Here is a 22,386-nt window from a genome sequence, read left to right on the forward strand (position 1 = left end):
AATGAAAAAAATTAATTCTTTTTACCTAGCAATTTTTTATTACAAACTAGTAGAAAAAAGAGTCAGTGTTGTCTGTAAATATGTGGTGGACTTAATTGGGAAAAGGCACACAAAGAATATGTACTGTTTACTCTCTGTAAGTCATGTTGTGTTGCATCTTAAATGGATTAGATCTAGGCCCGGTAATGTTAAATATTTTTGCAATATCTGAAGAAGGATTATACATAAATATCAATAATGTCAATTTGGAGGGTTATAGGCTTTTTAAAGGACAGCAATATACTTCAAAATAATGCTGATAAATCAAAGTGAACTTGAACATGTGAAATTTACTTCAGAGAGTACAAAATGCTGTAGGCTAAATAAAGAAGGCATAGGAGTAAATATCAAATAAGAACTAAATACCTAGTCAGAGTACTAATAGTGATTAAATAGATCAAGAAAATACAAAACAAATAAATATTCATAAGAAAAAATATTCAACAGTGTCTCCTTGTGTGCACATGCTTTTATGTGCACAAAAGTAAATTATTTTTATAGTATATGCCCTGCATCTATACAAGCACACAATTTTCCTAAGTTGCAGGTACGGTTAATAAAGATTCTGGAAAGGGTTGAATTCTTATTTAGCTGAAAAAAAATGTGCATTGATGTTCATTTACAAATGTAAATGACACTTGATATTTATACAGCCTTTAAAACTGCATTAGCAGTTAACACAAATCTTTTCATGTTTTCTAATGGGGTATTTTCAAGTATATCTCGATAAAATAAATTAAAAAAAAACATTTGAAACAATATTAAATCATCAGGCAGTGGTGTAGCTCAGTAAGCCCAACATTTGTTTGGTGAGTCATGCTAGAATGGGTATTTAGGGTTGGGACTAAAGAATACTGGCACAATTTTGTAGCCTAAGCTTGCTTTCACCTGCCCATCTCTGGTTAACTTTCTCATAATTACATTCTTATAAGTCAACACTTTAAAGGTCAGTCTTAATGTATAGCATGTAAATTAGTAACCAACTATCTTTTATCAGTTATTAGATCTGAGTTTTTCCAAACTTTTCAACTCACATTTTTCAGAAGAGTTGCTCAAGGTGTTCAGATAACATTATCTCATTACCACTAAAGCAGCAAAGGTATCATATTTATAGATAATAGACTCTGATACAAGATATTTTAAAACTGATATTGTCTTTTTTACTGCATAATTTAGAATATATCACTTTCCAGTAAAATTTCATGAACAAAGATTTTTTTTGGGAACTTTAATTTTTGCTGTTATACTTTATGTATGTGGTAAAGTAAATAAAAATCATTTTTGTAAGGGACACTTACTTAAAATCTGCTCCAATCTGGAAAATCTGCATAATGAGCTGGCTGTTCAACTAGGATACCAGAATTTTCTAGAGTAGTAAGGTACTTAATTCTAAAACCACAGAATATTGATAAATTTTATAAAATTTGTATTTTTTTTCTCTAGCAAAGTTTTCATATTTATTAGTCAATACACTGAGCAATTCCAATAATTTTATTAAGAAGAAATATTATAGTAAATATTTTGTGTTCCTTGTAAAAGCCAACATTATTAAGTAAGTCTACTTGGTTCATTTATGTGGCAGAGGGAGAGGCAAAGACGTGAGGGTTAAGAACAAGTTATATCTGCTTATAGGACAGTGAAAACTTTAGTTTTACTTTCTAAGGAACGAACATTTATTTATTTTTTTTTATGTCTTTTTTATGTCTCTTTCAGATGTAAATTGAAGACTTTTGAAACCAAGGAGTTTTTTTGAGTAACACAGATTTATATAGCAAAATCAATTTGAAGTACTTTCAATTATCAATCATCTTTTTTATTTTTAGTAATAATAATTGTCCCCAATTAAAAAGTAGATTATGGGATTTTATACTATTGTGGAGAATCTTATACATTCTTCTTATTTCATAGTTTCTTGTTGTATCATATTTTTAGACAATTATTGCTCTTAAAACTTCAGTACACCCGCTGTTTATGGAAAATGTGATGTCTTTTTTAAAAAAGTTAAATAACAAATGTTCATTTTGGATACACGGTGTCAAATCATGGAGAGATGGAAATGCTGTGTCATGGCTTGTTCACTGGCTGATTTACTGGAAACAGCAGGTGGCTAGCAGTATCCCAAAATGTATTCTCATCTCTGAGAGCAGCATTTAGTTTTTGAAAAAAAATAAAATTTTATAGATTGTAATTTTACACACACCTGTCTATTAAGAATTGACATCATTATTTTTACACTTACACTTGCTTATGCTTCAACTTAAGAAACCAAAATTCCTGGTCTCATTTTCCATAATGTTTGACACAAATATTGCTTTTTAAAATTCTTTATAAAATATTTATTTTCTAAAAGATACTAAACACACTGAAAAACTATGTCCTTGGTGTTTTTTTGTTTTTGTTTTTTTTTTTATGTCTTAGCATATGGAAACTCAATAATCAAGAGTACATCAATACTAAAGTTTGGTGAATCTTTTTCAACATGATCTCTTATAAATTGGTAGTTTGGCCCAGACTTTCTTTACCCACACATCAGTTCATGTTTATCTACAGGGTTCAGTTCAGTGTCATACCAGGCTAGGTCTAGAATTGGAAGCAGTACAGCTCTAACAACAGGAATCCTTGCTCACTGCAAATATTCATGCTTTTGAGAGCATGAATATCTCTGAATGTTTTTTCAGTTCGAAACACAGGAGTGTTTTAACTCCAGCATGTTAGTTATGTGGCATAAAGGGGAAGGGCTCAGTGTTCATTCATTTGGTGTCTGATATCCACACCATGTGCTCTCCAGTGGTTCAAACTGTAAAGCAGATGTGTGATGTCCAGAACTCAGATTTAATGAGGTGCTTGGTGCTGACTTGAATATCTCAGAGGTGTTGCTCTTCATTGTCTAGATATGCCAGTAATCTCCAGAATACACACAGAATAGAAAAGGTCATGTGTTCCCAGTAAAGAACAGAAGAGAGAATTTCAGTTACTAGTGTCAGGGGTCACTAAGAAAGGCATTATTTTTGAATGAGAGAAGAAAATCTTCTAATTTTTAAGATTCAATATGTGTTTCACAGATACAGGGTTTAGTGCCAGAAAGAATTAGTGGATAATCTAGTGCCCCCTCCTGTAAATGAGAGTCTTGTGCTTTTCATTTGCTTTTCTATGCTAATTAAAAAAAAAAGGCAAAAACAAACCAGTCTTCTTTTAAAAGTCCTAAATTATTAAAATACTTGACTCTTCTTTTTTTTTTTTTTTAAATCTGCTCTGATAGTTACTCACCATTGTCACAAAAATAGGGGAACAATACACTTTCTATGTGTTTATCATTGACTTCAGCTGCTGGTATTTTTTTCATGTCTTTGTCCGGTTCGAGATTTTTGTGGTGGAGAAAAAATATTATCTATGTGTTGGAAATTTTAAAATTATTGTTATTGTTATTACTATCATCATCATCATCCTCATTATGTAAAGAATGGTAGTTTCTTGGTATTTGTCAAACACTTTGAAATGAAAGTTGTATAAAATTAATAAGAAATTTCTTATAGATATATTGAAGAAGGGGAAAAGTCACAACATATAAATGAAATCAATTAAAAAAATTAAATGTCTAATGTGATAAATCCAGTAGAATTAAAAGGAGACACGAAATTGGATATATAGAAAGAAGTTCTTGCACAATATATAGCTGAACAAAATATGAATCCACCTTCCATAGAAGGTGAAAGCTAAGGAAATGGTTCTGTGAGTAATCTGCATAGATTCTTTCACTACAATTATATTTAAACTATGCAGTAAAATGAGCCTTTACTGGCAGATTTTGATATCTACCTTCATACATTTTCAAAGGGAAGAAATAGGGGGAAGAAAGGAGAAAGTGAAGTTTCAGAAAAAGATCACCTGTAATTTGAATTGAAATGTTTAATGTTTATCTCTTTACTTTGTATTGATGAGTTGTTCTTTAAAGGCATTTCAGGACTGTCTTATTATCAACCTTAAAAGATGAAATAACGTAACTGACTCCGACTTTAAGTGACAGCATTTCAAATTTTTATTCTAATGTTAAGGAACAACTCTTTTAAGATATTTGCATTTTGCATATCTAAATATGAGCAATGAGAGTGTCAGATACTCAGGAAAACTCAGAGTCTAGAAGTACTTTTTCTTGTAAGACCCATGGGGTTCTTAATTTTGCTGCAGAGTGGGAGTAATTTGACTTATATTTTAAACTTTATCACCATCCAGAGCTTCATGCCAATTTCCCTTCATGCATTACAGAAAATAAAATTAGAGTATTTTGCCAGTTTGACCACCACATCCCTATATGAGGTGTTCATTTTACCTACTTTATTTACATGAAATACTAAGGATTATGGGAAGAAGTTAAATGAGAATTAGCTTCATAGGTAAGTGCCCTTTGCTTCCTATTTTTAGTGCCTCCATGTTCCTTTAGAGTCCATCTGGCCACACTGATAGCAACTGAGCAGTCAGCAAATACAACTTTTGCCTTACTATTGGGAAGTGGTCAAAGGCCTTGTATGGCTGTGTATTGATCTGACAGTGGTATTCTCTTAGGACTCTCCTGAAGTGTCTTGGCCTGAGCTGTTTTTATCTTTTCTTTGTCTACTGTTCAAGTCACTATATGACTATCATGTATACCAAAGGTTTGACAACCCTAAGCAGTAGCTGTGCAACACATATTGGGCCTCTATGATAATCGGGTCTTGAGAAGGCTGGGAACTAATGAGAAAAATCAAAGATTCTGTTTAGGAAGCATCAGGTAGCCCAAGGATTGCTGCGGTGCTGGATTTCATTGGCCCGACCAGCTCCTGACACCGACAGCACGAGTGGGCCGCCCCCAGAAAGCTGTCTGGGGTGCAGCTGCAGGATACAGCTGCTCTACGGCACAGGTGGACTGTGGACTGTGCCAAGGGTAGGGACAAGGATCAGGGAGAGGTCTTCTGTATGGTTTCCAAAGTAGTTTATACCTGGAGGTTCAGGGACAGAAACACAAACTCAACTTCATACATCAATTTATAAGGAGGAGGAGGAGGTCCCAGGGGAGGATACAATCTTTGACCAATTGGGAGAAATTGGGGGTGGAACGCAAGGCGGGGAATACAATGTTTAAACCAATAGAGGACTGCAGGGGGGGAGAATAACTTAAACAAACCAATAGGATTTTGAAGGATACAAACTTGATAGGGAAGTTTCTAGAGAAAGGGACAGGCTTGGGGAGGGATTAACATTCAATAGGAGGAGGAACAGGGAACAGAGGGGCAGATCTTTGGGGAGATGGACAGCTAGGGCAAACCCAACAACACAGGGGGGACAGGAACAATCCATCAGTAATAAAATATGCTGTAACAATACGAAATAGGAAAGATTATAAAACTGGCTGCTAGAAATGCATTGCAATCAAAAAACACACTGCCACAAAGGATGACTCAAGACTGAGGAAGGAGAGTGGCATCATGATGATCTCAGGATACTGGTCATAGAATCATAGAGTGGTGCCAGTTGGAAGGACCCTAAAGATGATTTAGTTCCAACCTCTCTGCTGTGGGCAGGGACACTGTCTGCTAGACCAGGTTACTTGCAGCCCCATCCAGCCTGGCCATGAGCACTCCCAGGGATTGGTATCCCCAGCTTCCAGTAACACGGTCTGGTGCCTCACCATCCTTACAGTAAAAAATTTCTTCCTAGGATCTTATCTAAACCCACTCTCTTTTAGTTTAATGCCCCTTTCCTTGTCCTATCACCACATTACCTTGTCAAAATTCCTTTCAAGCTTTTTTATAGGCTCCCCTCACGAACTGAAAGGCCACAGTTAAGTCACCCGGGAGCCATTCCTTCTCCGGGCTGAGAAATACCAATTCTCTCAGCCATTCCTCATACCTCTAATCATTTTCATGGACCCCCTCTGTACTCCCAACAGATTTATGTCATTCTTGTGGTGGGAACTCCAGAGCTGGATGCAATATTCCAGGTGGGGCCTCACCAGAGTGCACTAGAGGAGCAGAATGACTCACAATAAAATTTTCCCCCTGCAATTTAGGGAAGAATGAAGTGCTGATCTCAGGGTACAGAAGGACACTTAAAATTTGGACATGTAAAGAAAATAGATGTTAGAAAAATTTCTTTAAATAAATAAGTTACTGATAGCATTAATGAGACTTTTCAATATTTAGACTGTTAGTCTGTTAAAGCATTTATTGGACTAATAACAATTTTGACACGAGGCTCTTCTTTTCTATCCCACCAAGATTTTGTGTGTAAATAAGTACTATTGCAGAACATCAAATTGTAGGGCAAGTGTAATATTTTCTAGTTTTTAGTTTCATTTATTTATTTACACTTACCGGAAAGACTCAAGAACAACTTTCCTTCTCCTACTCAGGCAATACTTGTAAGTATAACAATTTCTTATATAGAATTGAAAAGAAAACAGTTGCTTCAGAAATGAGTGTGGCAACATTTTAAGAGAGGTAAATGATATAAGCCTCTCACAGGTAATAATCCCAGTTATTCAGTTTGACTGTTACCCAAAAAAGAATTGGTTGCATACAAGTTGTATTCAATTTAGTTTTATTTAGATTTGCTGTGAAAGTAGGAGGAAGAAATGTGCATGATTCCACAGAAAATGCTCAGATAATCACATTCATCTTTATACCTGTCCAGGGTCCTCCACTCTCCAGCCAAGGCCCTCAGTTTGAGATTCTTGAAACAGACAGTTTGATTTAGCATGTGCAGAAAAAAAAAAATCCTGGGACAGTTCTTGGTGTCCACCTTATCATAGGTTCTGGGCCAGCAGGATCAGTGCCTTGGTGGGAGCCCTAAACTGCACAGCCTGCACCAGATGGGCCTGTATCTTCTCAATGGCACATCCAGACTTGTCTGTCTCTGCTCTTTATTGACTGCCCTGAGCTTGGTCTCACCAATTATACCAATGAGCTGCTTGTGCAACTCGTCACAGATTGTGTGGTAGAAAGACCCAGGTATTGACCTCCATGTGCAGCCCAGCCCAGGAAAAGTGAATATGTATTTATATTGTTTCTATGATATGCTCAAGGAAATTGAGTTGTGAGTGCAAGGTCACTTTGTATCTTGTACATAAGACATTTGCATCACATTTATGAAAAATGATTTCTTCTAAGACCCTGACATCTATATGAAAATCAGCAGCTTGTACTAGGCCTGCAGGCAATCAGGACACACCACTGTCCATCAGTGTTATTTTCTTATGTCACAAAGACAAGATTATATGTATCATGAGCTAACAGTTGTGTGTTTAGAAGGCTCCTTTCCTCATACTTTATTATTCTGTCAAGTCAAGAGATTAGTTGGAAAACTTTGACATAGGAACATCTGGCTTTGTGGGGAGCAATCAACTTCTGAATTCAAAAAGTATTTCTTAATCTTGATGCTTTTCAACGTTTCATATCCACAGTACTATAAACTTTCATTAATCATCCCTTGGACCTTTATTCAGTCCTTGATGATCATACACAGGCTTCTCATGGAGCTGCTTTATATGACAGTGACTCTACTCTAAAACTGAACTTTTTCTAGCATTGCAAAGGCAAGACAAAGCTTTCATATATTTCAACACTGACATTTTTAAAACAAAGACCTTTTTTTTTGGTCTTTCAGACATCATAATGTACTTGACAAAAAGAGTCAAAGGGTGAATTATTTTTATCCATCTAGATGAATAACTCTAAAATTAATCAATAGATTATTAAAGTACTTTACAGAAAAAGTATTTTTTTTCAAGGTTAAATAATGTAGAACTTTTTTTCCTCTTCCACCCAAACACTCACTTACCTAAGTTTCCATTTTTTTTTGTTTTATAAATCAGAAATAAGTGATTGCAGTGAAGTTTCAACCTAAACCCTTAGTTTAGTTCTAAATAGCTCATGAGTCTAAATTTGAAGAGTGGCAACTTACTGTTCTAAAGATAAAAACCTGCTTTTTGTCATTCATTTGGCTGCAGTTCTGAGATATGGAAACAACAATTAATATAATATCAAACCTGTGGGTGTCCACATTCCCTGATATATGAATGATCAGTCCAGCTATAAATATTACAGGAACTGACCATAAGAATTAGCTATTTTAATAACTTCATAACCACTTAAAACTTGGGTTATATATTGCCCTCAAAATTCTATTAGAGTGGTAGATTTTAGGCTCTCTTCTTTTGGGCATTTTACCTTTACTTTTCTAATGAACATTTACCATTGAGAATGGACTTGTTTTAGGAAGGGACTTTTTTTTCTTTCCTCTTTAAATACTAAATTATGACCGTTTAATTTCTCGTTGGAATGATTGTTCTGTCATTTATTTTGACAGGACATTAGACTATGGCTATGCAGAAGAATAACTTAATCCTCTTCTTCTTTTGTTTCTTTTATATATATATTTGCTTTATTTCCAAGTTCATCTTTCTCTTCATGTGTTATTTTTGTTTTCATCATTTGAAGTCTCATCTGGGAAACTGCTTATTTTAATATTGTAATTACCTTTCAAATTAGTCTCTTTTCTGAAGCCAGTCTATCTCACAAGATGGACAATTCCTTAATCATGTAGGGAATTAATGACTTGAGTGTACTGACTGCATACACAAAAGCAGCCCTGATGCAACCCACCAGCAGTTTGAGTTTTATATATACAATTAAATGAAAATCTCAACTTACATTAAAGTTCTATAGCTTCTGTCACAGAGATGTCTCATTAGTCTTTTTCTGAAATACAGATATACTAATATTATAAATGTTAGTACTGCATAAATGTAAGCTACAATTAAAATTCTAGGGAAACCACAGCTCTTAAAACACTTACTTTATGTTGTAAATTCTTCACAGTAGCAAAATTTACAGGCAATTATGCATTTTGTTGACCTTTGTTGTTATCCAAAGACAAGAGAAAATGCCTATTAGCATTTAATATTTATATGATATCTTCAAAAAGATTTAAATCCTGAGTTATCAGCTTAGAAGCAATAGATTTTGTAAGAAACATAAGTTGGTGGAGCTTTCTTTGCTTTTTGACAATATAGGTCAGAGCCATGTCCTTGCTCTGAAATGATTTAATATAATTTGGATAGAACATTTCCAGGAAAAAAAAAGGCCAGTAACCAAAGCTGTCATGCAACAGACACTCACATCTATAATGAATGCCATTAAGACCCATTAAACTCATCAGTGAAATTGAAAACATAAAAAAAATATATTGATATGCCTAGTCCTACAAAATACTTACTCTTTTAGTGCTTGACCAAAGAGATAGGTTAGGTTAGAGTCTGGACTTCAGTGTAAACATCATACAAACTGAGTTGGTGCAACAGGAGGGATATGTTAACTTAATCATTAAATCATTCAGGATCTTTCAGATCGAGTAATATATTAAATATTGAGTTGAAATCAGCTTTGCTTCTCTAGTGTGCAACTACTTGTTTTAAACAGATATGGATTTATTAAATGAGAGACCTGAGTTTTAATCTTGTGCCCTTAAATCTGCGCTGTGTGGTGGATCCTTTGCAAAAGATGCTTATTATGAATCTTGTTATGTGAGGTGTTTCTTTATGGGGTCAAGGCAGTCATGAAGAACAAAAGAAAGTGTCCCAGAAGTCTTTGGTAATGAGTATACGTTGCATACAAATACAGGAGACACAATAAGCTGTAAGATGTTGCTACTTCAAATTTACATTTAATAAAAGCACTGCCTAATTTAAGCATAATTTAACCAAACCAGAGAGGTCATCAATCAGGTCATTGAGTAAGTCTTTCCTCTCCTTTCAAGGGACAGGTGGCTACTCTCTCTCTTAGTGCATTATGCTGTGTAATCATTAAGCCCCAATAGCACATATATGAACATGCATAGGCCTTATCAAAACGTGTGATAATTTGCCCTTTTTTAATCAAAGCTTTATATACAGTGGTTTTATTTAAACATGCAAATAATACCAATAAGAAAGAATGCACACAGCTGCAGTTTGCATCAAAACAAGCACTTCGGATTTTGTAGTGCATATAAAATGAGCAATGAGATCTATGTATGCACTTAGCCATGCTTAGATTTAAGTCTTTGTTAGCCTAAGGCTTTGGTAGAATTAGAAAGGGTTTCAGCACTGTTTATAAGAGTGGTATCAGCCATTTTTTTAAAATTAATTCAATTTCTGTGAATCTGGGATACAAGGAAATGTAGAAACTATATGCTTAATTAAGAAGTTTTGGGGAAAGTTTGCTGTATATTTTTTTAAAGAAAAGCAAAACTTTTTTCTCTTTGGAATATTTTTGGACATATTGAATGACTAAATTAAGGCCTGTATTACATCATAATAATCAGTGTATTGACAATTGTGACAATCATGACAATATGTTTGTAAGAGCTGTCGTTTTAGATGACTTTTAGAAATTAAAGCTAAAGTCTGGTACATGAGCAAGAAGGGAATGATTAAATTACTTGTCAAGATTATAGCTGACAGTATACATTTCAAATGTGAAAATAAATGTGTACTGTTCCTTTTCTGAAAGAAATAGAGAATGTGCACTATGCTACTAAAAAAAGAAAACACATCAACCCTGAATTCCATTTTTCTACTTAAGGTGGGAATTATGTATTAGAATTGACTTCACTGGATCAGAATTAGCACAAAACAGGTGATTTCTTTTTTTAATTACTACCTAAATAGTGTACAAAGGAAGGGAGTAGAGGCATATTGTTGTAATGAAGTGCAAGAATGAAATTTTGATTCTCAAAAATGTTAGTCCCTTATTTCTTCTGTAAACTGTGGTTTGCAAATTAAGTGTATAGATGGGAACTTCCCTGGCATTTTACACTTCTATTAGTCCCTTGTTTAGCAACAAAGGTGCATTGTTTCAGAAAGCACTTCCTTTTTCAAATACATTTTGCAGTAGGTAACAGTCAATGCTGTTGACTGCACATAGTGGTAAGATACTTTAAAACTCTGGTTCACAGCCAAGATTCTCCATGAACATTTCTAAGGGTTTATGAAAGACATCTGCAGAAGGGCAGCCTACTCTCTGTTGACTGAAATTTACTATGCAGGATTCTGTGCAGCTTGAGAGGGAGCTACATCTTTTGAATTACAAAAGAACATGAGACAGCTGTGTTTCCTTTATGGAAGATATGGTGTTTTACTTTGAACTTTAGGAAAATATTGTAGATGATGCAGCATAACTACGCTTGGAATGTAACTGACAGAGAAGTAGGTTGAGCTGCCAATGTATTATTGTTATGGTGACCAGCTTTATAATTTGCTGAGAAGATAATTTGACATGAGAAAAGGGACAGTTATATCAACAGAATAAATTCTGTCAGTTTGCAAATCTTCTTTCTGGGAAGAATCCCATGGAACCCATGAACTGTAAAAATTGGATTGTAGGAACTGTGAATTTAATTAGAGGTCAGCATAGATGTAAGGATGCATATATTAATAAATAGCTGATTTGATAGGTAAGCTAGATTTTTAGCTATTTTAGAAACAAAAGTAATATTTTACTGTGAACATATTTAAATGTCTAGGGTTATATTTTCTCATGTCTTGGACAATAAACTTGCAATTTATTTTTCACATAGTTTTGTGATTATTGAAAAGAAACCTTCTTATGGGCAGAATATATGAGTCAAAATACAGGTTAGGAAATGTGTTCTACAGACTTATTTTACTTCAATTGTTCAGTAAGACCTCTTCCAGTAATAGGTTTATTCTAAAATATGCAAGCAGTGAAAGGTTGTTGCCTCTGTCTCTATATTGCCTAACAATTATTTATAGAGTGAGAATTTAAATAAAAGAGCTATTTCCTCTTGCATCATTAGGTAATATTATTATAGAGAGAAATAGCTGTACCATAAAGGATACCCTAACCTCTACCTTCCAAAAAAGAAGACGCAAAATAAAGTACCCTTCTATCTGTAACAAGAAATGTGTAGCAACTAAAGCCACTTTATATCTGTTAAATTCTAAAATTCACGAGGAAAATGCAGAAATATTTGATGTTTTCTAATTGAAAGGTGTAGGCTTCTGTCTCTTACACTTTATATATATATGCTAGTGCATATGACTTTAGTACAGAGAAATGTGTATTTTGTTGCAATCTAATACCACATCCTGTTGCAATCTAATAGCACTATTTTTTCATTTGGTTGGTTGGGTTTGTTGTTTTTTTTTTTTAACTTCATCATCTGGGTTTCTCGGATCTAAAATTGAAAGTCAATTTCATAAGCTTAAAAAACTTAGATTCTATGTGTCGTTCAACTGAAATGAATGATGTGAGTTAATATGTTTCCACAGTATAAAAACATCCTTTTGCAAGTATGTGAAGGAGTTTTAATAGCCTATGGTGTCAGTCAATCGATGTCATTTATATCAGTGCCTGAGGGAACAAGGTACTACTCCAGTTTTAGAAATTTGGGAAGTTGTCTTAAACATGTTTTGTTTTGAGGTAAAGTGAGTAGGAAAAGATGAAAAGAACACTACCTCTACACTGTTATTATTTCAAAAGTCTTCCCCACAGAATAGTACCTGTACAAACTTATTAGTTATTTATTTAAGCAAGGTTTGGGGTTTTATTGCACTCAAAAAAATAACTTCAGAATTGATTTATTATGAATAGAGTTTTTCTCAAAATAAAATAGGAATCCATTATTTCTGAACATAAAATGGCATACTTGTTGGATAGTATTTTATTTTATCTATAGGAAGAGTTCTGTTTATAACTAAATGGAAGAGCATAGGTAAGTATGTTGACATTCTGAAGATGTGACTTATCTTTCTGGTTTTGGTGAGAAATGTATATTGAATTACTGCTTTAAAGGAAGAATTTTCTATCTAAATTTTATTCTCCTTTTTTAAAACATGATATAGCATTTAAAAATAAAGTAGCAACAACAAGGAAAAAAAAAACACTAAACAAAAAAGAAATTCAGACCTTCTTAAGAAGCCAGTCAAGATGAATGCTACTATAATTGGGGCAATATCCTTATGCTAAAAAACAAACAGAACAATACAAACACAAGCAAAACAATAAAAAAATACAGGTAATTTTGTATACTGGGTCTAATGGCTCATAATTAATTTTTTTCATAGAAGCCCATAAGGTGCTATAGTTTGGATTTGTGGCTAGACCAGAGTTGATAGCACAACAGTGTAGTGGCTGCTTCTGAGCCATGCTTGCATAGCATCAAGGCATCCTCTGCCCCCTCCTCCTTCCCCTTAGTGAGTAGACTTGGCATAGACAGGATACGGGGAAGGGAAAAAAATTAAACAGAGCCAAATTGACCAAAAGGATATTTCATATCATATACCTTCATGGTCATCAATAAAAAATTAGAGGTGCTGAGACAGCTGCTAATCACTGGAGACCATTTTGATTGATCTATTTGTGGAATATGGTCAGTTACTGCTTTTGTATCACTTCATTTTTTGCTCAACTCTTCACTTACAAAACTGTCTTTTGAAGTGTCTTTCTTGCTTTTGCTCTTCCTGTCCTCTCCCCTTAAAATTGTTTGGGGCAGGGAAGGGAAGGAGTGAGCAGCTGTGTGGTGCTTGACTGCTAGCTGGGGTGAATCCACTAGAATTCTCTACTCTTCTTGTACATCTAAAAATTAATTTTCAAATCCACACAAGTGATGGAATATTTCTTTTATCTTTATACCCTAAATATAAAAAATTATTAACTCTTGAAAAGTAGATGTCTATTTTATCATTTTAGGTAGTGGTTTGCATAACCTAAGCTCTTCTTCCATGTCTTGAAGGTGAAAGTCACAAGGTACAAACCTTTCCCTGGTGCCCAGAGCAGTGTTCTGTCTAGCCCATTATCTCTCCTGTGTTGACACAAATTCTTTCTAGTCTGAGTGCCATGTACTTCCATCTTTACTATGCTGTGCCTGACCAATAACATGGTTATGTAATTTTTGGCTTAGCACTGATTTGTAGCCCATCACTTGATTGGGCATAATGTACAATTTTGTGTGTGCATGCTTGTTAAAATGCTACTAGCGAATAAATAAAAAGTCCCACAGAGGGCATGTCAATGAATGCTAGTTTGGATATAAAAATTTTCCAGATAATATTGAGATCCTGTATTAATTTTTTTTATTTATTTGTTTTATTTCAGGCTCTCTGGAATGAATATACCTCCTCCAGTTATAAGCAACAAAAACTGGCTCAGACTACATTTTGTAACAGACAGCAATCACCGCTACCGTGGATTTAGTGCCCACTACCAAGGTACATTTAAAGAAATAAATTTTAATTGTGGCTGTATTTGTTAGAAAAATAATGCCTGAAGTTTTAGGAAATGGGAAGGGTTACATTAAAAAAATAGCATCTCATAAAAATATAGTTTGTTTTTCAACCTGCTATATCAAATTACAGTCTGTTAGAATATGGGTGGTGTGTTATCTAGTGTATCTAAATTCAGTTACCAAAAAAATATTATGGGAGATCCCTGCTTTACTTTAACCTGTGCAAGTACTTAGCTTTTAAAATGGTCCTAATATTCTGAAAAATACTGTGGAACAGTAACAGAGAGCGTGTCTTTATCATTAAATTATGGGAATGACTCTAGAGTTATATAAGTCATATTTGTAAAGCAGTAAGTTTCTGTTTACTAAAGTAGCATTTAATCACTATTACTTTTTACTATGTTTTGGAATATTTTTCATTATTAAAGGTTTAATTAATCAGAAAGATTCTTACTCACAGTTTTTATGAACAAGCATTTATTTTGAGTAAGAGGGAAAGCATCTGAAGCATAATTTTAGGAATGTCACTGTTTGAAACAAGGTCATTCTAATTATGAAGTGCTAATGAAAACTAAATGTCAGTAGTGCAAGGTAATATTGTAAATAATATTTTTCAATATCCACAGTGTATCAATGGATCTTCAGGGAACAGTAACCTCTTTCGTGTTTTTGTGCTTTTTTCATTTATCTGATGAGAAACATCATGACATTCCTACCAAGATCTAGTTCAGGAATGTTTTTTACAGTTTCTTATAGAAAATCTATTTAGTTATATAGAAATTAGTTATATAAAGTTTTCCAGAATCTGATAAAATTAGTCAAGTAATGCAAAAAAATGCAATTATCTAAAGCCTATGACTAATGTTTTTAATTTGATCTTTGATAATAGCAAGTTTTACAAGTCTGTGTGATTGCCTCAGATAGCACATTCTAAACAAGAACAGGAAAAAATTATTACTATTTTCAGCAGGTATTGTATATCTTTATTTGGACTTCCTGAGTTCATAGATGTTCTGGAATGTGTATTCTGAATGAATTTAAATGAAAGAAGATTTCTTAATGTAGCTTCAGGGCTGCTATAATGATTTATGAAAACATTGACTCATTTTTTGCATGATATCTTTCATACCACGTATGATAAACCACTCTCTATTAAGAAGTTGCTAGCTTATGGGACTGTAAAAATATAGGAAGTAGGAATTCTCTCTAATAAATCTACCCCACAATTGAGAAACCATGTGATAGCTATTTTCAGAGTGTTTTGGATTGTTGAACTATTTCTTCTGAGCTAGTGAGAAAAGAAGAACAAACAATGTCTCATTGTAAACATACATGCATTCCTGCCAAAAATGTGAGCTAATAGCCCATGAAAGAGAACAGGCTTATGTTTATTTTTAAATATGTGTTCTATCCAAGACCCATAAAACATGTGAATTGGTAGGTGTGGGAGATTTGAATATGCTGTGTGTCTTCTATTTCTCCTTACTGCCTGAGAATGTGGTGATTAAATAATAGTGGTTTTACTATTTGGTTTGCTTATTTAATATTTAATTGGGTACTGCTGAATGTGTGTTAAAGTGGACTAAATAGCAAGTTGTCAAATGCTGCAACAGCCCACCATACTCCAAATGAAGAAAATGTCTTTTGCTACACTAAAATAAATGTAGGCAGTAAAAGAAAAAATCAGCATGTAAAGGAATTAAATGTGCATACTCAAGCCTATATGATCAGTAAAAAATAACCTTGATAGTAGAAAATAGAAAAACTCATGTTCAGATAATAGAGAAGTGTATTTTCTGGTAGGTTAATGGTAGACTAAAGGAGAGAGTGTAAGGAAATTTAATACGTATCATAGAATCATAGAATGGTTTAGGTTGGAAGGGACTTTTAATTCCATTTAGTTCCAACCCCTGTGCCATGAGCAGGGAAACTTCCACTAGACCAGGGTGCTCAAACTCTGCCATGAACACTTCTAGGGATAGGATGTATTAAAAAACCTTCCTACATTTAGAAAATAAATATTAAATATAGAGAACAAGATATTTCAGTTTATTTGAGAACTATACCTTATATTTTTCAGTTAGAGATAACTTTAAGCCTTTCTGTAAGGACAATTTTCAAACTTTAATTTCACTAATTTTGTGACATGAGTTTTCTGAAAATCAGATATTGACAAAAATATTAAAAGTATTGCAAAATGTCTTGTAGTACAAGGGCTTGATTCATTCTCAAGAAGTTTATTTCTGCATTACTTTTGAGAGGGAATATGTTAATTCTTTCAATAGCTTTTTTTTATCAGAGTGCTACACTGTAGTAACTGTGTTGAAACCTAGGTCCTTCCCCTGCTTAATTGATGTAGATTGACTGTAACTTCTTTCTGAGTTCCTGAAACATAGTGTTTGCTACATATTACCACTATAAACAGGCTTAGTAATTTCTTAGTACTTCCTCTAGCGTAATTTTCTGTGGCCTATTGTTACATGTTTTTAAGGACCTGGAATTCAAATTCTGAACTTCAGAACACTGCATAATTTTAGTCTGTCACTGCGTGGCACTGCAGTACCCTTTTCAACTAATCACTCCCTTGGTTTACTGATTTTGTTTGCAGTAGTGCACATTTTGTTGGTGTATTTGGATCATGGTTTAACCCTAAGTAGCAATGAGGCCCTCTCATCATCACTCACTCACTCACTCACTCACTCACTCACTCACTCACTCACTCACTCATGCCATCCTCAGAGTACAATGGGGCAAAATAGGAAGAACAAGAGTGAGTTTCATGGTTGGAATGAAGATATGGCAAATCACTCATCAACAACTGTCCTGGAAAAAATGGCCTTATTATAAAACCTTCAATGACTGTTTTGGGTGTTGGAAAACAAAGACAAATAGTAAAGAAATTATGAAAAACACCCTTACTCTCCTCTTCTGAAAGCTTAACTTCATTCCAAACACTTCCCCTTCCTCTATTGGACCAAAGATTGTCTCTTTGGTGATGTGAGCCAGTGCAGGAGGTTCAGGTCAAAGTGTAGGAGTTCATTTCTGCTGCTCCTCATTTCTCACTCTTTTCTTCTGCCATTTCTTCCCTCTTACTAATTTCTCCTGCCTTCATGTGCATTGACCATGGATCATTGTCTCTTAGGGGAAGAACCTGCTTCTGTGTGGCTTATCCATGGACTGCAAGCCCTTTGAGGGTATTACTAGCTCTGGAATGGAGCATGCATGCTCTGATCTTGTTCATTTCCCTCAGTGTTTATTGCCTTATCTTAAATACATCTTCATAGAGATGTCACAAAATTCTACTGATTCTACACACTTGTGTACTGTGGTGGGTCCATTGTGGAGCCAGATGTGGCGGGTTGTGACCAGCGTGGGACAGCTTAGTGCCTGCTGAAGGGAGAGGTGATACGTTCAGCCCTATACTCCTCTGCTACCAAACCCCTGGCATTTATACCAATTACAGTTTTATTCCCTTCTGATCTCTTAAGTTTTTGAAAGCTGTTTTTTAAGATTCTTTTTCATAAGGCAGACTCACCTAGCTGAGCTTCAGTGTAATACCTAAAGCTGTTGTGGCCTAGACATTTAAAAAGAAGACTAAAAGTTATGCACTGCAAAGTCAAAATATAGTTGCCTATGGAAAAAAACACCACAGCAACAAAAAAAATAGAAAACCTAGGCTATTACATATTTTTTTCTAAACACACTTTTAATGTAATTAAATATATTTTACTAATTTTCTGTTTAAGACCTTGAAAATAGGCAGGAACTTTTAAAGCCCTTAAAGTTTTTTGATTTTTTTTTTAATTGACTTATACAGAAAAAATGAAATCTGATGAGGTACATGAAACTGTGGGAAGCTCTCAGCTTCATTGAACTAAACAGTCACGTGAGTTATGTGTATTACTTTCTTTTAATAGGCAATTTTATTCATGAAAGGTATTCATTTATACAATATTTAAAATACATTGGTAAACAATAACCAATGTGATTAGAAGAGAAATTTCAGTAAGAAATTTCAATTACCGGAGAATGAAAATATTTTCCTACCTAGGTTGTGTTGTCTGGTCTTCTGTGTTTTAGCACTTCTTCCTATTCACTGAGAGTTCCTTGCCTTGATGCTTTCTCTTCTTGTTGCCTTGTTAAAACTCCCTTTGAGTCAGAAACTGTTGGCTGAAGTAGAACAAAAGCTTCTTTGGATCTTCTGAAGCAGCTGCTTCACTGTTTCTTGGCATCAGTAATCCTCTTTTGCTGTTTCTAAAATTAGTTGTGCTCTTTTTCTCCTTCCATTTCCAGTTCCTTTTGGTTGCTGCTTTCTTTTGGTTACTTTTTGCACTCCATCATTTATGTATGAATCCATAATATTATCTAAGTGGGCAGAAGGGATTAAGTTAGCTTCACAGCATCTGGTCTTACTGACTGGCATACACAAACTTCAATCTTGATATCAAGCATACCCAAATTCATAAAGGGCTTTCAGAAAAAAGAAAAATCTTCATTTTCTGATAGTTAGACATTACTTTAAGCATCTTTAACTTTGCTATCTTTTTAGATCCAGTATCCTTTTCCTCTCACTCTCTACCTTCATTCTTCCTTAAGGTCTGGAAAGTCTCAACAGTAGCCCTACAATTGCCAATCATTTCACTTGTGAAATCCATTTCTTAACTGATTTTGTTTCCTTCCCTTGTTTTTTTACCTTTGTTTAAGCCATGTGCAAACTCATGCTTCTACTTTGAGCAAAATAGTATCAAATATATAAATTGAGTGCACAAACACATTTGCCATCCACTAAGAATATTTGCTTATAAGAAAATACAAATGAAGCTATGAAATATATTAATGAGCATTTCAGAACAGAATAAAATTTAGTTGTCTTGCTCATATTTAAAAGTATGCAAAGGGTTACTCTCCTTCAGACTTTACAGACAACTATGTGGAGCTGAGGTTGGATAAATGTGAGCACCTTAAATGAGGGATGAAATATGAAGAAAAAGATGTTGAAAAGTTTCTTCTTGCTCTGCTTGATTTTCTATTGTTACTTTCTTTTTCTTTCTGTCATTTTGTTTATGAATAGAAATGTATCTTCATCCATAAATTATTTATGGAGTTAGCTCTTCTTAATCTTTTTTTTCTTGGTTTTGCTTTCAGAAAGAATGTAAAGCAATTGCCGATCAGGTAAAGAACAATAGTACTAAGCTGCCTTAGAACATCATGGCTAGAGTTGCCAGAAGGGGAAAACTGTCTTTATCACTTTTTTCACAACATTAGGCAATTTAATCAGGATTTTGTCGTTCATTTCTTATCTCAAAAGTTATTGCAACAACCACTACACTGTACTACTGCAGAAAGACTAGCAGCTGTAACAGAGATATAGGTAAGATTTTTGTTTAGACATCTATAGGGGTCTGCATACCTATTAAAAGCTGGAGAGCTGTGAAGCACTGTGCCTGTATATATGTGCACTGATGCACCACAGAAATCACCCAATCACCTTGGTGTTACCAAGACGTATATTTTGAAATTAAAAAATTTCTCCAATCCAAATTGTGTATGGGTAAGTGAGCCTTCCCTATACCTTGCTAATCCTGCCAGTGTGGGTTGCAGAGTGATTCAGCTGACCACATGGTAGATGTTGGGTAGAGGTGTTCTAGAGTCTGCATGGTAGATGTTGGGTAGAGGTGTTCTAGAGTCTGCATGGTGCTGGCAAGTTAGAACTTACAGGAGATGGAGTGTTTGGTATGTCAGACACCTAAACACTAAACACTGTTTCCTCCCAGCGAGACAGTGGAGAGAGTCATGTATTGAGATAAAGCCAATTTAACACGACAGAAAATGATGGGAAAGTAGTATTTTCATCAGAAAATAATGATAAAACAATATACAAAACTAGTGATACAAAGCAACTCACCACCTGCCCACCAATTTAATTCCAGTCCCTGAGCAGTGGTTGCCACCTCCCAGACAAGTTGTCTCATCCTCTGTTCAGCATGATGTCATGTGGTATTCCTTTGGCCAGTTGGGGTCAGCTCTCCCAGCTGTGTTCCTTTTCAGCTTCTTGTGCACCCTCATCCTCCTTGCTGGCAGAGCAGCATGAGAAGCTGAAAAATCCTTGACTCACGGTGGGCACTGCGCAGCAAGAACTAAAACATCAGTGTGCTATTCTCATCCTAAAACCAAAATATGGCACTATAACAGCAACTAGGAAGAAAATTCACTCTAATGTAGTAAGAACCAGGACCCCATGCCATTTCGGCATAGAAACTGGAAGATGGGAAGGAAGAAACAGCATATAGGCATCTGTTATATCCTGTCTTGGATGTGTGCTTTAAAATTAATTAAAACACTACATTCCACTGAATACAATGACTAGATATGCATTTATTCTAATATTTTGTATTTTGTACCTAGTGCAACTACAGGTACACTGATGTGGGTTTTTAATCTCAGTTTGCATTTACTAATCACTAATTGAAATGGTTTCTTTTAATACCAGAACATTCAAGGGCTTGAGATTCCCTAGGAGAAAGAAAGGGACTGCATTGCTTGAGTTGCTTTTGTAGAATCTACTACTTTGACAAGGGCTGTATCTTCTGCATAGGCCAGTGCAAATAAGTTGCTGCTTTCATTGATAATATATTGACAGATGACAGATATTTACTTTTAAAGACAGATACTTAGTTATCAGAATTGTGAATCTGTGACTTTTAAGATCTTGAAATTCTTTTGTCAATGCAGCACAGATGGCTACATGATTTTGCAATGGATGCAGGAGTCTCTTCATAGACTGAAATTACCAGAGTCTCTCAGAAGTACTTTTTTTTTTTTTTCCTCCAGGCATAACAAGAGATTAAATTGTATACATTGTCATATAAGTAAATGTTTTTAGTGGATTTTCATACTCCCAGGTCTTTCAGCTCCACTTCATCTCATACTGAGATATATTTTCTAAACAGATTATTTTTCACCTTTGCACCCTTGAGATGTCTTTTATTCGCTATTATATACCCAAACAATTACAGTGCACAGAATGACATTGACTTTGTTCTAATCAAGTTGTAGAAGAGAAAAAATGTTACATTTTGTTGACTATTTCCAAATTTAAAGAACTTACTTGCAGAATTCCCCCAATGTTAGATTTTAATAACACCACTATTGGCAGTCAGTTCTTATACTGTGTACGAACCCAGAGAGATCTAATTTTAAAATTTTATTTCCATTTTTTTTTACTTCAAGTAACATCATATTTCCTTTAGAAAAGTCAATGGAACTAACATTAAGTATGAAGACATGGTAGCAATTTACTTCTGAAATGAGCATTAAATGATGCAGTAAAGAGTTGTCCTTTCCGTTTTTAATGATTTAATGGATGCATCTTCTTAATTTCATATTTACCATAAAGAAAAAACTCTGATATTTTAGAGACATTCAAAATATAATATCTTTCTGTTTCATTTGCTGCTCTGCATGCATACTCTTCTTTATTGTTTAAAAAAGAGTAAATGATAATACTTTATATGCTGTAATTCAACTCCTCTGCAAAAGACAAGAATAAAGTAGTGAATTACTCTTTATTTCAATTTAGGTAATGTTTAGAAGCATTTTCTTTATTTGGGTAACACTGGTGGAAAGCTCAGTAATTTAGAAATTGAAATGAAATACAAGATTTCAAACAAATAGAAAAACTAGGAAAATGTTATATTGAAACTATGAAATCCATTGGTAATATGAAGAATTCTGGTTTCTGGAAGGGAAAAGAATTATTTAAACCTCAGTATGGTTTTAGTATCCTATTTATGTAGATAGACAAATATATACATATATATACACACACATATATATACACACCTATATAAATATATTGAAAATATTTTAAATGTATAAAAGCATATATAATATATTTACATTTTTACCTATATTAATGTGTATCTGTATATATTTTTGTATATGTATGTATAATACACCTATTAAAATATTTCATATGTGTATTCATAAGGAAGTCCACTAAAATTCAAGGAAAATTAACTGGGAAAATAAATTTTCTATGGCACTCGAAAATTTCTATTAATTGTATATAAACTTTATAGGACCTTC

The 22,386-nt window shown here is 34.2% G+C and overlaps 1 protein-coding gene across 3 annotated transcripts in view; it reads left to right on the forward strand.

Annotated features, from left to right (window-relative positions):
- The window catches only part of CSMD3 (CUB and Sushi multiple domains 3), a 594,913-nt gene that overhangs the window by 200,071 nt on the left and 372,456 nt on the right, over window positions 1-22,386 (forward strand). For all 3 annotated transcript variants that reach the window (XM_077188509.1, XM_077188511.1, XM_077188512.1), the window contains exon 6: window positions 14,169-14,281. In XM_077188509.1, the coding sequence (XP_077044624.1) occupies window positions 14,169-14,281 (113 nt within the window). The remainder of the gene's footprint in view (window positions 1-14,168; window positions 14,282-22,386) is intronic.

Source organism: Agelaius phoeniceus, chromosome 1 (assembly GCF_051311805.1).
Source record: "Agelaius phoeniceus isolate bAgePho1 chromosome 1, bAgePho1.hap1, whole genome shotgun sequence".
NCBI classification, from domain to species: domain Eukaryota; kingdom Metazoa; phylum Chordata; class Aves; order Passeriformes; family Icteridae; genus Agelaius; species Agelaius phoeniceus.